Genomic DNA, 17,713 nt, shown 5'->3' on the forward strand with positions numbered 1-17,713 from the left:
TTTTTTGTAAATACGTATCCAAGCGTTTTAAGTACGTTTTCTAATCGGGAAACTCTTAAAGAACGTAAGCACGATAATAATAGGACATGAAATCGTACAGCGTAGCGATAGCGGAGTTTCCAAGCGAAGAAAGGCCAGATGTATTCGTGTGATGGTTTAATTTGGCGAGCTTGTTCGCCAAAGGAAAAACTTCGAGAAAGAAGCGGCGACGAAAATCTCGCGTGATATCGTCGTGAAAGCAGGAAACGTTTGGGCGCTTATCTCGCGGTATCTTGACATCACGGCAGGTGAAGCATTTAAATAATATATCGAACAGGTGAAATAGCAGCTGTTCGTCTGCATCGTTGCCCTCCGCCAGAACGCGTGAATCGCTTTGGAGTGCCGCGAGAATGTTTCTTTTTACACACGAAATTCGCTTTACGCACTCTTTTCTCATCGTGACATAGTTCCGTCCTTCTTTCCGTACTTTTATCGCCTTTCTCTCACGAAAATCTAACGAGTTCGATCGATTATCTTTCTAGTTTCAGAGTGCCGGAAAGATTGAAGGCAGAAGGACGGCAATCAAATTTCAATTTGCATTGTAAAAGTTATAACGGAGGTAACGAAGGACATTAGTAGACGAATTATGACGATTAATTGAAGCAATAATGTCTGGCCGTGACTGATACGAGCAGTAATATACACCAAAAGGAGAGGGTCGTAAATAGTAGCCCAAATTCTCTGTTCAACAATCTCTTAATGAAGACTCTAATCACCATCTTAAAAGTCCACGTTTCAATTTACAGAGAATATATGACAACCCGACAGCTGCTTCTCGATTCCTGAAATTCCTGTGTTCATCCACGAACCGTCCAGCAACTACCTGACCAATCATCTATCTCCATACCTTCGACAACCTTGTCAAGCAACAACTAGATCGCCTAACGGGTTACACCGTGTAAGATATAATTTTATTCGACGATAATGCATTCGAGGTTAACACCTAACCCATTGTTATCCACTAAACGTTGCCTCTATGAATTTTTATCTGTGCGTCTTGTTTGTATTATGTAACCCTCGTTGGACGCTCCTGGTTGCATATTTGTGGGCTTACATCCGTTTGAAAACCGCGGTTCTCCAGAGCCTCCTATAGAAGTATTCGCGATCAGCGAGGAAACTCCTCTCTATCAAAGAAAGAACACCGACAACGGTCTAACAGAGAGGAACACATAAAACTGGAGAGGAGAAACATGAGGAAAATACAGTCGGGCAGAGTAGAGGGGCAAGTTGTTAGGAGTAAAGAAGAGGAGAGAACGGGAGAACGAGGAGGATACTATATCGCGTTCCAGCAGGGAAACAGGGAGGGAATCTGGAAGAGGGGAAACGTCGGTGATCGTGGAGGGGCGAAAAGGCAGCTGCAAGCAATTGGTGCAAGGGAGAGACGTCGAAAGGATAGAAGAAGAAGGGGACAGTGTCATGGAGGCAGACTTGCCTGCTGGTTGTCCGTCGACCTGCTCCCTGCTTTACCTGACACCACTCGCCAGTGTTTCCATAGCCGCGTACACCGATGGATCGACTCGGGATCCTCTCGTGAGCCCGTTGAGCTCGCCACGCTCGGATCGCCACCCTCCAAGTCGAATAAAAACCATTTTATCCATCGCGGAATTTCGACTTGGGAATTGGAAAGTTGTGCCGTGTAATCCGGTGAATCGGCGAACCGGTAAACGGGTAAACGAGAACGGAGTGAACAGAGGGAGACGAAGAGTGACACGTTGCGATACGATTGATCCAACGGAGCCAACTTCTACACGCGTTTACGAGGATCAGGACAACAATGTGCTCGTGACACCTCTCTCTCTCTTTACTTTGGCCTGGACGGTTTTTTTCGTTGCTCGGTGAAGAAGACTAAGGAAGGAAACGGATAAAACGTGGGCGTTGAGTGATTGTTGTCGGTGCTAGTTTCCATCGAGAGTCATGAAAGATACCAGCGATACGATGAAGGACGACTTGTCCGAGGTATGTAATATTTTAATCGTTCGATCGTTTTGTTCTCGTTCCGTAGATTGACACAGGACTTTTAGGAAACAACGTGCTTTTCTAGAGCAACCGATATTATATTCGACGCTCGGACAGCGTGCGGTTGACACGATGACAAATTAAATTTAGCATTTTAATGGCCGACGTATTCGTGATTTTGACATTACTCGTTTAAGTACTCGGAACTAATTAAAAATTTATTTATCGGCTCACATCCAGGATTAAACGAAGGTTTTAACGATAAGTGGGTACTAAAAGGATGGACGATTATAGTTTCGCGAGAAAGTGATACAGAAACACCTTGTGTAATAGAGTGTAGTGGCCCGTCTATGGGGTCCCGTACAGGAAACGCGTTCTAACTCACTCTGCATAATCCTGAATCTCTATTCTCCTGAAAATCTTCGTTTATTCGGAGCTGAAAGAGCTTATTTTTCGCACGGTATCTCTGCAAAGGAATTCTCCGCAAGTTAATGTTTGTTCAATTGTTAGTACGTCGAGTATTTTTCAAAGAGCATGTAACTCGTAAAAAGTCGCGATATTTGCGAATTCGCTACACTTTCCTATAACTGCATGACATTCAATTTAACAGGAATACGCGAATCCAACAACCATTATCGGCTACGTTGTATTATTGAACGCTCGTATGTAAATTTACTTTCGTTCCATGTTTGGACGGCGTTGTTGGTTTCTATAGCTTCCGGTGTAGCCGAGTTTTATTCGACTCCTTTCACCGGCGAAATAGAATTTTGCTGGCAATTTTCTTAAGCTGTCTTATCAAAGATGAAACAAGTTTGCTTTCACGCAGGTTGCCGGCTCTCTGAATACCAGCAAAAATGTTATTTGAAATTCAGTTCCAATTAAGAACTTCAACTTCTGCCTGCAACTTTTTACTTTATCGGCAAACTTGCTCGTTTAAAAGCTTAATTAAAAAGGGATTTAACCTTAACAAAACTTTATGGTTACGCGTTATAGCGTCGCGCGTTGCATACAAACGGGTTGCATTAGTAGCATTAACCAAGAAAATTTATTAACGAACCGAATGTATTATCTCGAAGAATTTTTCCACCGCCGTGGCAATTTAGATTCTCGTGTAATTTCGAGACCGTCGAACAACGATGATTATTAAGCTCGCGAAATTACTATTAATACAGTTGACGGGGGCGCATCGACTTTAATTGGTATGTGCCGAGTACCATTAACGTTTTAATTAGCGGCAAAGCAAGCTCGATACACGTCGACCGACATTTCCTCTACGGTACGATCGATGCTCTAGCATTACCAGCTAAACGGCAACATTCTATTTATAGTACAAACACACTTTGTTCCCTGGGGTCGAGAGCGTACCACCGAAAAGTCCTCCTCTGTGGAAATCCAATTAACGCCGAGTCCCCGCCAGGATTTTGATTCATCAACCTTCTTCCGATGTCTCCTCTCTTTGTCCCTCGGAACAAAATACGCGATTCAAAACGATCCTCTCTTCGTTAAAAGTATTACCCGTTTATTGGAGCGTGCGAGCGAATATTTAGGCACTCTGGTGAAATGGAAAATTTAAATCGATCTACCGAGGAGCATTGTGACTCCGATTAAAGTTTCAACTACGTAGAAAACCGCAATCTAACCGAAGATCGACGCCGTATATACACGTATATGTGTATAGGTATATCTAGCCGGAAGGGAGAAGTTCAAAGAGGAGAATACACGGTGGAAAGTAATATCAGCCAGTAGGAACTTATGCGGCAGCCAGCGTGTAATCGCACTTTGTATTTTATCAAGATCCTGATGCGACGGTGAATTATGTAATTGCAACGCGCTACCCCTCGAGGCTCCAACCACCATTTCTGAAACGTTGAAAACTGCTCCGTGGAAGAAAATGTTTTTCCCCTCTTTGAAGCTGGCTCGCGGCTTAATATGGAAAAATTGCGGATGAAAAGTTCCCGCTGGAAATTGCAGAATGGATAGAGAGGCAACGCGGAGAGAAAACCGACCCGCGTCTCGTTTTCTTCAATGTTCGACGAATCGAGGAAAGGGGGATGATGTTAATTGGAATGCGACAGCTTTAAGCGAAACAGCCTTTTAATTAGCGAGGTGTTCGGTGAGACGATACAAGAAGCGGAAAGGAAGGCAGTTTGCTCCGAATTTTTACCAAATCGAAATTGTAAATTCAACGCGACGCACCGTGTGCGTCTTACAAATTTTTAACACGTTGAGTGCCACGCGATTTTTTAAGGAAATTCTAGTCAGCTGCTTAGAAGCGCGCTGGTATCGTGATACAGCAATGATTTTTATGTTCACCCTGTTTTAATACAATCCATTAATAATAGAATCCCGTATTAAATAAAAATTAAGTGGACTTTAAACAGCTTAAAACAATGTAAATTTTTTAGTTTTATGTCATATTGCGGCCTGAATGGAAAGTTCAGTCACCGATGACTGACGTGTCACTCAACGTGTTAAGACAAAGACAGTGTTTAATACACAAAGTTTGTGAATCTTTTGATGTATCGAAGCTCAAAAAGAAGTATCTCGATTATTGATTTCCGATACCAAATATCTCGTTAAATTCCTATAAATGTGACGGTAGCGAAATTATTCTGAAGTCCAGAAGGAAGTAAATGGAATTAAAGTTGGCAAGGATATGTACTTTCGTAGAATTGAATTTCGCGAAGGAAAGAAACAAAGTTCAAAAGAAGTTCGTGAAAAAAAATTGGGAAGTTTTCGGTCGCGAAATAAGATTCCATTTGAAATTTAGATTCCACGTCGGTGGAATGCGACCCGGGGAAACCAGAATGATTCTAGAGAGAGAGGGAGGAAGACAGGGAAGGGAGGAATGTCGAGAAAGCTGGAGAAGTTGTTAGAGCTTTTGCAAACTCTACAACAAGCTCGAATGGTTCGTGCAATTGGTTGTAACGTAGCAATTTCGGTATCATTCCGACAGGAAGGAATGTTCAATGAAACCTATCGACCTTTCAATCCACCAATCGACCTTTCAGTCATCTAATCTACATATTTTTATCGACCGGGAATTCTCGAATTCTCAAATAAATTTCGTTATTAGTCATCGAACAGTTTACGGTATGATATTAAAATTCGATGGAGGAAACACAAGACAGAATGATATCATCTGATCCATGTAAATCAATAATTAATTTGCAAAGAAAGAAGTGCTGCCGTCACGCGACAGACCGCGCGTCATCTTGACGCAAAGATAAAAATTTAGAGGAATTTCTAAAAATATTGCAACGTTAACGAATACGTACGAGGTGCGATCATTAAGATTCGGGATTGCGTCTGCTGTGACCAGACGGATCACACGATTGACATGCGTCCGCAGAATATATGAATAACAATCTTCAAAAAAATTCACAAAAATCAGCTTATTTTCATCGGTCTAAAGGTATTTCCCCCCTTAATGATCGCACCTCGTGAGTCGAATGATTCGAAACACAGTCTACTCGTAATAAACTGATAATCGACTAATCGATACGAGCGAAGGTAGGAAACGAGCTTCCGTACACTCGTAATTCGGTTAAAACAATTTTTATGCAGTGCTCGTTTTTATTGAAACGACCAGTTATTGGCAGGTAGCGATATCAAATATCGATACTCTTACACGAGGCGGATGTGCAAGGCACCGTAAAAAGGCGAACAAAACATGGAGTTCGCCTCGTAAACGATATATATTGGTGTATCGTAAATACGATACCGATACGGGACAGCCAGGTTTTGCATGTTATAAATCGATTTTACACCGGGCACCGATAAAACGGGACGGTTAACAGAATCCCTGTTGTGCCCCGAATAAATGTTCTCTCGACTGAGTTCAGAAATTGGGATAAAGAGAGAATCGAGGGTGAAAAATATAAGGGATGATTCCCTTTTAACTTCGACCAATGAAATTACCATACGAAAGTTGATATAAAAATTTACGAACGATAAAACTCGCCGGTTGTGTTATTTAATTTATATTAATGTTCGGCGAACGTCCGCTGGGTGATTAAAATTCCTTTGAATTTACAATTTAGATCGATGGCAGACAAGGGAAATACCGGAACTAATTTGCGCGGACGTTTTATGGATAAATTAGTTGCGTTTATCGGGCATTTATGCGCGTTTAAAATTAATAAGCTTGATGAGGGGGTTACTGCGCATAACGAGGCTGATTTGCGATTAACGTTTCACGGGTAAATTAGCCTGATTTAACGCGAAATAGAAATGTTCATTATCGAATAAATACCGAATCGGCATTTCAAAATCGGTCTACAGAAAAATTACAAATCCGTGTTTATCGTCGAGGGTTAGCGTTTTAAACGTCAGTTTTAAGCTCGTTAATCCTATCTTTACTTTCTACCTCGTTACAGACGTTTATTTAGCAAGCCTTGTATCTTACTTCCATCGCTAACGCGAAGTTTTGAAAGAAGAGAACCAACCTACAGCGTGTATTTTCGTTTGCGTGCTATCGGTGATCTTACACTTTGCTCGAGCACTGTTTCAATTTATTTGTCGCACGATCGTAATCGACGAAACATGACAATTACGTTATTACCTACAACTATCAGTTTAACCTGTTTCAGTCATTCAGTCATCTTTTAATACTTTTCTCAATCGCGAAGGACGTTCGATTTTATAAATGTATTGATTTGTATTTCTGAAAAATGACTTTACAACCCCTTAATTTTATTCCGAGCTCGTTAAGCCGAATTATAGGCAGCAAATTGATTTCCTCTGCGCATTATTTTGTCCATCGCGTTTCGTTTCCGAGCTTGTTCGATCGGCGTTTATTGCCTCGTTTCGCGAATGAAAATATTTTTTCCTGCCGTCGTTGAAGGGTTCTTTATTTTTCCGTGGACCGGACCAGCTCGGTCGTTCTCGAGGAGGGTTCCTTTTTTTTGAAATTACAATGAAGCAGGACCGTTCGATCGATTCGATTCCCGTCTACGTTTAATCGCGCATAAATCGAGCAATCCTCTTTAATTACGGCCTGCAAGTTGTTTCTCCGCCATAGGGATTTACATATTCGGAGCTACTTTGTAAACTAACGGTCGAAATCGCGTTTCCTGGTCGATTAAAATGCATACGCTTCTCTCCCTTTTTCTCCTTTCACGTTATCAAACGTTTTATTTAAGCCTTTTTCGGTCCATGTTTTCAGAAATCCTTATCGCTCATGCTTATGTAATTACGATACACCAAAGGTAAATCAGTCGCGCATTTGCATGTTTTCAGACAATTTGCTCGAAATCGTGTAACGATTCTTGTTGGAAACGTTTTGTTCACGCAAGTTGACCAGATGCTGGCGTATTCGACGGGAGTTAAAACGATAAGGTTAAAGAGCCGCGAGAAAATCTCGGAATCCGCAGGCGTTCAGGGTCGGTTGAGGGTAAAATTTCCTTAACACTCGTTTTGCTACCGAGTGGCCAGTTTATGGCTGACCTTGGTTCGTAAATTCGGAAAATTTATTGCCGACCATCAGGGTTGGTGGTTGCTGCACGTGAAAATGAGTGTACACCCCAGTGACCCAGAGACACAGAGCAATAAACGTGAAAAGCAACGGTGGCCGTAGTAGTTCTGTCGTATCGTTGGCTTCCAGCCACTTTTTCCGCTCTTCAGGCCCAATTTTACGGTGTCATATTTACGATAGAGGAAAGTTTCTGACGCACCGACATTCGTTTTTCTATTTGGGGAAAGCTTGGGAGAAAATTTCATGCGGAAAGTCGAAAGATTTGATAAACAATTTTAACCCTTTGCGCTCGAGACTCGCATTCTATTTAATACAATAATTTTAAATAAGCATTTTTTAACTGATTCTATAACACGTGCGGTGTATAAACATAGTGGAAATTATTAGTAAAGAAATAACCTCAAGAAAATTCATTTAACTTTTTAACTAAGTTGCTGTTTGTAAACAAATTACCTTCTACTGCACAGGGTTAAAGACTGTAAATCTTTGGCCATTATTTTTGACGATGTACATCGTAGAAACGTTTAAGAACAGGCTTCTTAACCCATCAAAGATTTCAAATAACAAAGATGTTTTAATATAGCCATAAAATCGAAGGCAGCAGTAAAAAAAAGCAGATATTCATGAAAACGAGAAGTATCCATCAAAAGGGTTAACGAAATTCCAAGAGACTGTCGGCACTTCCTGTTGACGGTCCCGATAGGTCCGAAAATTGAAACGGCACCAAAAGGCAGTTCTTACGAACCGGTCCCATAGGGTGGCAATCGTGTTAACCTGGTCCTCTGTAATCGACGAACGTTAATTACGACTTTTTCGCATGCAATAACGATTGCAACAGAATTGCAGGTTGCAATGGATCGTCGCGAACGTTTAATTATCCCCGATTTTCCGTGAAATCCCCCATTCATTACCCGAAGAATTAAACGGTCTCGCGGTCCCTTTAAACCGCTCCTTACTTTTCACTTATCTGTACAATCTTATAACGGCATTCATTAATATAAGCGAGGAATACTTTACGAGGGCATCAAAATTAGTAACAAGATAATCAAGGTCCTAAGTTCTTTTTGTCTACAATATTTTTTGCGCGAGGTATTACCGCGCTGTATCAATTAATAAACTTTCGCCGATAGATTCGTAATTAAAAGTTGGAGTCTTCGATCCGTCTTCTCTCCCTTCCCAGGTAATTTGTTCGATATAAAAGTTGAAAGAGGCATCTAACGTTGCTATAATCGAATCAAGCGACGGTAATTTGTTCGAGTGCCTTTTAAGAGAGCTTTCTAAAAGAAGTTTCCAATTTCAGGACACGATGATGGACTGCGAGGGTGACGGAGGAGGAGGGTTGGATCTCACGAACGACGTCGCAGATTCATCTCCGACTATTCGAGGTAATTAAACTTTCATTCTTCGCCCAACGCTTTTTTATCCTCCTTTCTCGACGACAACCAGTGCTCGAACGAGCAGAATGTTTTCGTTTAAATGGGGTGGCTTTTCGAGGGTGAAATTGAGCACGGTACATTCTTGCGAACCTGAATCTAATTGTGTTCTTTGAAAATATAACAACGCGTTAATATCGCTGGAATAATATGGGAACAGACAGTTTGTGCACCCTTTAGCTGAAACTTTTCAATTTATTAATCGAGAGAATTAACGTGCTCTAATTGTATCGTGAAATACTGGCAGAATAATGTGACGGTAACGTTCACGATCCCTTGGCTTAAACTTTTCAATTTGCTTTTTATTCGGGAATCTTATTCACAGTCGCATCCGTGTTTTCGTCCCTTAACTTCCCTTCTCGTTCACAAGTAATACCATTATCCCTGGAGCTATTTATAAAAGCGCGCAAACAAGTTTCTTGCAATGCAAATGCTTCTGGAATATCCTCGTTCTCTGTTTCTGTTCCTAACTACCCTCTTGTTTTACGCCACCCCCTTCGTCCCTGGAAACCAGTGCATTCGTGCACTTTATTTGCTCGTTAATTAGATCGTCGAAAGGGATGGAGAAGAGTGGAGGGGGTAGTGGACGTGTAACGAGACAGAATAATATCGTTCATAGGAGGGGGTTGTTTCGTGGGTGCAGAAAGGGTGGTTCTCGGAAATTGTTAAGCTAAATAAACGTTGGCTCGCGGAGAGGGAAATTGGAAGGAATGCAATTACTGGGCCCGTACAAAAGGGAGAATATTTTCTCTCTAATATCCCCGAGACGGAATAATTATTTACAACCGCAAGAAAACTCTTTGTCATGGTCTTTCACTTTATGCTTTCTCGACCATGAAGAAACCGCTTGCAGCTAACGAATTATAAACGTATCATTAAAATGTTTTGCAACATAGTTGAAGTATTTCTACGAAACGAGAACGGAAAGGTCATCCCTTTTAATAAAATTAGAGGCGCGTAAAAATGTCAGAGTATAAAGTTGGTGCAATTTAACGAAGAGGATTCTTGAAGAAGCTTATCTTATAGAAAGTTAAAAGTATCACGGCAGGTGACACGAAATTGAATTCGAAATCCATGGTAATCAATCCTAAAGCCAATTATCGCGATACCGCGTACGAGTTCCAGCTTTGTCGAATCGATGCTATCTATCAAATCCTATTCCTCTAAAAGCGACGGGACCCGTTAAAAAGACACGAGCGATTCAAAGCATCGAATCAATAAAAAAACACTTGGACACGCGTTTTCAATAATTATCAACCGGAGTCTCGACTCTTTCCATTTCAGCTCGTATATTTTGTAAACTAATCATATTTCTGCAATCTTTTTCTTCGTCCAAACGAAACACGTGTCATAAATTTAAGTTACAGTATCGGAGAATGTCATTGAGATAACATGTTGCGAAAACAGAAAAATTACGGTGGAATTGAAATAAAACACAAGAAGCAAATCGAGGTGAACGTCGATCGATACGATTCGAGCATCGCGTGATCAAAAATTCCCTATCGCCTGAAGGAATCCGGTGAAACTACCATTTGAAGGTGAAAGACACGGAGAACGGGTAATTAGGAACGATTATACGCGAGTCGGTTGATTATAAAGTGGCAAACGGAGGGTATACTTTGTCGTGAAGTCATCGCGCGATCCTGAAGATCGCAATTACGATCGGGCGATATCGGTACACACGAGAATTACTTTGTTCTTTTTCCGTTGGTTCCTGAGGACGAATGTAACCAATACGGAAGTTCCTCTCGGACAACCGTTGCCTCTTTTATCGACTGCTTTCAAGTATCTCGAGGGACGAGCCTCTTTAGGTTTACTCCTGTGGGAAATTGCCAAGGTTCTGGGAATGTTCTTCGTGATTCGACGATCCTACCCAATTTGTTATTCGTATCCCCGTCGTTTATATCGTAGTACTTTAACTAATTAAATCATTTATTAACGAAACAATATTTAAATATTAAAAAAATTACACAGTTCGAAGATAACATAAGACTGGTTATAATAAACATTAACAGGTCATACAAATAATATAAAACCAATAAATGCCTACAATATCGAATCGAAACCCGAAGAATTTACCACCGAATCAAGACAGAACAGTAATGAATAATAAAAAATATTGTATAGTCAATAAACGGTGAAAAGGTGCAGGGTCGTCGGTCAGCGAAAACAGGGGTAATCGAGTTTCCCCTGGAATATGGGAAATTCTCTTTCGAAATATTGCCCGTTTGAGAGTATACCTGCTTCCGAAGGATAGGTAGAAATCCCAGGAAATTTTTATTGGACCCACCATAAAGGGTCGTGTCCTGCGGGTTCCTCCCCTCTTCGAGAATTTCAATGAATCCCCGTTTTCCTACCACGAATGACCCAATTTCTGCCTGGTCGCAAAACACGTTCCTTCAAAAAAATTCACCATCTGTAAGAACAGTTCTCACGTCTGTCCCCGGAGATTCTCGTAGCTTCAAACATTATTTGTCCATTTTCGGTTATCTTGAAATAAGGGCGGAACAAATTTCGGAACAAACAGTGTGTTGGTCTCGTTTCGGGGTGATAATTAAACCGACCCCCTGTGTATCGGTACAACGGACAGATAACGACTGTGTCTCGGTCGCGGGACTGTTTCAAACTCCATTTATAAGATTCATTAAAGTTCTTGTGGCTCGTTACCATTAATCACGAAGCTCGGTTGGTTGCCACGCCCGTGGAAAATAACTTTTCCCTTAACTCCGTTCGAATTCACTGACCCCTTTTTTTGAGATATGAATTTTATATGCTAATGGGAAGACGGGTTCCGCCCGGGTCGCAAGAGTTTCAATCTTCCGACGAAAAGTTCAGGACAGAAGCAATTTCATCGGTGCCACGCGCCATTCCGTTGAATAATAGAAAGACCAAATCGAGCGTTTCCATCGAATTTGTCGCGATTTATGATCAATAAATTTCTTCTCGACCAAACAGTCTTCTTCCGTCTCGAACCCCTTTCCTCTTACAGCTTTCGATGGATTCTCCTCCGCGAATTACGCTCCCCGCTCGAGGATTTATCGAACGATCTTTACGTAATTCTTTGTAAACGTTCCAAGTTGTCGAAGTTTATTTCTCGTTTCGGTCAGAATGTCATTTCTCTTCCGGACTTCTTAACGACTCGATGGGAGAATGTTTCTTGCAGACTTTTCCCCCGAAACTTTTGTTCGCGAGATTGTTTTCAAGATAAAACGAGAGAGCTTGACGTTCGTTCTTGCTTTTAGCGTAATTGTAGATCGTTCCTTGGGGGATGCTAGATTTCTTTCGCTCGCGATACGAGACAGCGTAGTATTAACGCCCGGAAAGTTGGGAAATTTACTCGGTATAGCGTTTCTAATTACCTGTAGCTCAAAGCTGGTAGCTTCATACGATATTGTACTACTTGCACGCGAAAACAAATTTCCCCTTACCTATCGAACGTATCTAGACATATTGGTTACCCCTCGAGACCTTTAAATCGTTGACTAACCTAACTCAATCCAGCTTCTCCCCGTCCTGAGAGACCATAGAAAAGAGACATTTAAATCTAGGTATCCCTGTGGGAACGTCCGGCATCCACGTCCTGGGGGGTTGTCCTCAGGTGGGAAAAAAACAATGAAGTCGTTCCTGACTGGTTCAGACTCTATTCTGGTGTCAATGGGACAAAGAGAAAAAAAGGAAGCGGCTAATGTGTAAGGCTTCTTAAAAAACAGTCTATCGGGAGAAAAAAATCGTCTGGTTCGTGAGATGGACGTAATCTGCTCGCTCTCGTCGGTTTCCTCTTCAATTTTATGGAAATCGAGATCTTAATCGAAACTCGTTTCGTCCTTACATATTTTTCGTAATCAAATAGGACTTTGATTATTTTCGTAATTAAAGATCGGTCGCGAATACGTCGAGTCGTCAAATGGAATACAAAGTTTAACTTTGCCAAAGATTCATCCTGTCATTTATCAACAATTGCATGCTTCATTGTTCAGCAAAATACAGTCTATTTATATAAACGTTATTTCCATAAGAGAAACGCAAATTTTGCTTTCCAACTACTCTCGCAACGCCAACATGTTGTTACATAATTCATGGGAAGTAGACTTCCTCGTTTAACCTCCACGCTGAACCTCTATCTGCATTTATCCGAAAACAAGTTCTAAATCCTTCGTAGTCAAATGGTTTTTGCAAACTTGCAATTTCTCGTTCGATCTTTTGTCCACCTCGTTCGAAACCTTTGCAGAGCCTTTCGTAAATTTTTGATGTCCTAAATCGCCAGAAAAATCTCGACCTATATAAAGATTCTCACACTGAAATTTCCTTCCGTTTCCTTTATTCTGAAAATTTGAACCGTCGCTTCCCAAAGTATCGTCCCCTCCGAACGTCCCCTTTTAAAGGAAACATCGGTGGGTTCGAGACGTCGATTCCCAAAAATATCGTCTCATAAAATATTCGTTAATTGAACACCCTCGGCACGGATGATATCCACGTAGTTCCCAGGAACAGGTAAGCACGAACTGGCCCTACCTGACGTCCCTTCAACAAGGGGTTCTCACAAGGGGTGCGCGTACACGCTAGTTCCGCACTACGACATAAAGAAGACCAGACGAGAGAGAAAAAAGGAGAGAGGCTCGTGCGAAATTCGATGATTCGCAGGACGGATGATGGGGTGGGTAGCGACAGGTAGTTCCCATGGGAGGTTCACGGTGCTTGATTCCCACAGGAGAGCCGCGAAACCGGGCCACCGAGTCGAACCGAAATTCCGGTCGGCGATATTTCGTGTTCGATTCTTTCGCGAACCCTGGTGGTCTCGATTTCTCGGCCACTGGTTTCTACGCGCCTCGAGAATCTTTTCATCTCCTCTCCGTCGTTCTCACAATTCGACTTTGACGCGAGTCGCACGCTAGAAAACTGGTCGATGGTTTTGCATTAAGCGAGATGTTGACCTCTGTAAATATTAGAGACGGTAGTCGCTCGCGGATCGGTAAATATTACGACTCTACATATCGCGTAGTTTCAGAAATCCATTTCCTTCCTGTGCGCAGATGCCGCGGAGAGGTTACTGACGTTGTTGGGCGTGGACGAGGAGAACGAGGACCTGATGTCCTCGTCCGAAGACGAGGGCGTAGAGCTGGACTTGGACGAACCGGACGACGACGAGGACGAAGAGGACAACGCCAGGTTGTTGCATCAGTTGGTCTCTTTAGCCAAAGAACTGAAGCAACAAACTCATCAGAAGTCGAGCAGAATCCCTGCCAGAAGCTCTTTCAAGGACTCTATAGATTTCATGGACACCAATTGCCTGGAACGTGGTCGTCTCCCGGAGCCAAGCTTCAAAGGAAGCTGTTATCGCAACAGTTTGCCCGATAAGTGCCAGAAACAGGACTCCCGATTCGTATCCAAGGATCAAGGATTTCTCGAGACGCGTCAGTGTTTCGACCCCTGTTCGAGGATGACCCAGCAAGCGGAAGGCGGCGGTCCTCAAGTATCGGGATCTTGGAACGCGGGGTGGGACGCGTGCACCGCGGAAGCCCTGCGATATCTCGTGGAAGACGAGGGACTGCATCCTCATCATCCCACGGTGCTGGCCATGAAGAGCCATCTGGAGCTGCAGAGGGAACGGGCCTTCTTCGCTCGGTACACCGCGTAAAATGGGTCTTATCGAAGCGCGAGAGACGGTATTTTTTTAAAAGCGAGCCTTCGCTTCTGTCGAGGGAGGCTTCATCCGGCAATCGAAATCGATCGAGAGGGTGTTTCTGCCCGAATATCGGGGCACAGGGTAAACCAGAGGCGACACTCTGTTGGTTAGGTTTTGTTAAAACGTTGTCTCAAATTGGTTGCGCAAATCTACTCTAATAATTTGTAATAAATTTTCTGTGTATTATACTGTCTTTTGAGCGCACCCCGATTCTTTTAATTTGGACATTTAAATTGTGTCCTCTCTCTAAGAGGAGGGTTTTAGTGTCGCCTCTTGTTATATCTACTCTTTGCTCGAGGAACGAATGTGGGCGAAATCTGTGTTCGGAGAGTAAGGTGGCCACCTGTTACCGATATCCTTTGAGGGATGCTGTTTTAAGATACCTTCCGAGAACAGTTTTCTGCTTCTTTAAGAGAGCCATAGGTACCTACGATTCTATTTGTCAATAAGAAACTCGTTTCTAGATTCCCAAGTATATTTTTACCGAGACTCTCACTGCGACATTGGATAGAACGGTTTAATAGGCGACAATGTAACGAGAATGTATTATAAAGAGAAGATACGCCGTATTCGATACTGTTAGTATTCTGTTTCTCTAAATTTCGTAACGAATTCTCGCGACGTTCTAAAATATATAATTATTTACTTTTTAATTAACGCGCATTCGACACGGTGAATGGATGTACAAGTGCGAGAGGTTAAAACTTCATTTACCCCGTGCCGATGACTCTTGTAAGAGGGCACGCTGTATGAATTTCAATAGCTTGTCCCACATTCGCTATTTCAATCATCTCGAGGTTTCACGATCGTCCAACGCGACGATCTTGCCCAAGCAGAAGTTCCTGCCAAGATAAAGTGGAAAGAAACTCTCTTTCCATTCAGATTAAAACGCATTCACCGTGTGTTTGTTAAGCAAACGACGCGCTTTCATACGTTCGCAACCGTGAGACTGCTCGTCAAGTGGATTCGAACTTCACCATAACTTTGGCCAGACTGTATGGCTGTTCGTTCTTTTCTTCGACGCGGGTTTTCATTTCGAGCAATTATCGTGAGAATGTCGCTTCTTTGAAACGTTTTAAATATCTTTGTTTTACCCTAATTTCGAGTACTTACGCGTTTCAAGTACGCTGTCAAAGATTCCTCATTCGGTTTTTCAGTGAAGTTTCACCGAGGATGTTCAGAATGACTTCATTTTCCTACTCGATCAAAATCTTCTCTTCACGGTATAAATTGGATCAATAGATCCATCCGGTTTCTAGCAGACGGCAAAAGGAAGATGAACTTGATATCCAATGGCGTGTACGATAATCCACGAGTTTGCGTTCGATCGTAAAAAATTGACGAGTTTTTTTTTAACGTTTTCTTCCTTTTTCTCTAGCAGAGTTTTGTATCCTTTTTATATATCGCCATTAGTTATCTACTATAATCGTCGTCGTTATTCTTCTCTTAGAATTATCGTCTCTCTTTTTTTTCAATCTTTATTACACGTATTATTTATTGTATTTGTAACGAGCTAGGATTAAGATGCAAGTTTTCTCTTCCGGCTTTCAATCCATTGGAAACGAATGTCAATAAACGATGTCAATAACGGAGAGAAAGGTTCATACGCTGGATCGATATGAACGAAGAATACGGGTTTCTATACCCTTCTGAATTTCTCAATGAATTTCGAACTGTTTGGAAAAGTTCTGCAGATTTTTATCGCGTATAATTCACTGCGGTTCAACTCTCTGAAATTCACTCGCTTTACATTGATTCTCCGAGGATCGAAGAATGTAAAATATTTTATTTAAGACAAGATGTACGGTTTCGTAGTCAGTGGGTTGAACAGCGACAAAAGCGCGAAGAGACGTCCGAAATTTGAAATAAAATATTCTTAGGCTATTTTATCGTAAGCGTGTGCGAATTCCGAGTCAAAGAACAATCACGAAAAGGAAATTCTCGAACGGCGGAATCAAGATTTTTATTAAATATCTCGACATCAAAATTATGGGCACTTTTCCTTATTTTTCTATCAAAAGGTCGATCATGGTTCTGCCGTGCGAGGATTGATATAGATAAATTATTTAAACGTTGTATCTCATTTAATGTTTCTCCAACGCGAAGTGCCTCCGCCTTATTTTTCCCATTCCGACTAAGTTCACTCCACGAAGAAATCGAAGGATGAGGTACAACGTTCGACGGGTGGAAAATTGTATACGACAAATTCGGATCTAGCGTTGTCCACGGAATGTCGAAAACATTTCCGATTATTCTAAAGCGGAGTTCAGTTAGATAGGATCATCAATAGCGTCTCGAGTGGCTCTAGATCGACGATTTCTCCTCGATCGTGAATCACTCGTTTCCCTAAAGGTTAACAAGAATTGTCGGTTCTTTAAAAACAATCAAAAAGAACTTCGAGATCGTCGCTAATCAGGCGCATCGTTTGTACATATGTATGATATATCGTTTTAACTTATACACGACTATTGTTACTTTTACAATAAATCATTGTAGATAACATTGACCAGTAAAATAAACGAACGCTAAGTTAATTAACTTTCGTGTGGTTTTGTCAAACCTTTCTTTGTTCCAGGTATTTCTATTTATATTCTATTATATAAAACACAGACAAATCATCACTGAAGCATTCTGAATAAGTATCAACTTGTTACCGATGTTACTGATTCTACAGCCAATTCGTTGTTACTAAATATTAAGATTGTTTGAAATTTTTCTTCTAAACTCGAATGTACAAGCAATTTGTTAAGAGAGGGCGCAGGGGATGAAAAGCAGGAAGATCCATGAACCCATAGGAAAGGATCTATCTGGCACGCGACCAGCTTGAAAAGAATCCCATGGTCAGGTTTATCGTGGTTGCCTGCCACGGGGATCTCTACGCCAATGGGGCATCTGGTGTCGGGTTCGTAGCACATGCCATGCATCTGCTCCGTCGAGGTACTTTTGTTGTCTTCTTCGACGTTCGTCCGGCGAAAATAAGTCGAGGCTGCTGTTACCAAGGGAATCTATGCGCTTTCTTACTGCCACCGGAATCATCCGCGACCATCTTCGCGTAAAAGGATCTAGCTGTCCGATAGTAGCTCCAGGCAATTAGCGATCGGCTACTTTTGTCGGCTACGTTTCCTC

At 41.9% G+C, this 17,713-nt stretch overlaps 1 protein-coding gene across 1 annotated transcript; it reads left to right on the top strand.

Moving 5' to 3' along the window:
- The first annotated feature begins 92 nt into the window (after positions 1-92).
- LOC100882005 (uncharacterized) lies at positions 93-17,125 on the top strand. Its single transcript, XM_003702914.3, has 3 exons — positions 93-1,995; positions 8,772-8,856; positions 13,935-17,125. Exons 1-3 carry the CDS (start codon positions 1,954-1,956, stop codon positions 14,537-14,539), a joined length of 732 nt encoding a protein of 243 aa, XP_003702962.1. The 5' UTR covers positions 93-1,953; the 3' UTR covers positions 14,540-17,125.
- The last annotated feature ends 588 nt before the right edge of the window (positions 17,126-17,713 follow it).

Source organism: Megachile rotundata, chromosome 8, assembly GCF_050947335.1.
Source record: "Megachile rotundata isolate GNS110a chromosome 8, iyMegRotu1, whole genome shotgun sequence".
Lineage (NCBI taxonomy): Eukaryota > Metazoa > Arthropoda > Insecta > Hymenoptera > Megachilidae > Megachile > Megachile rotundata.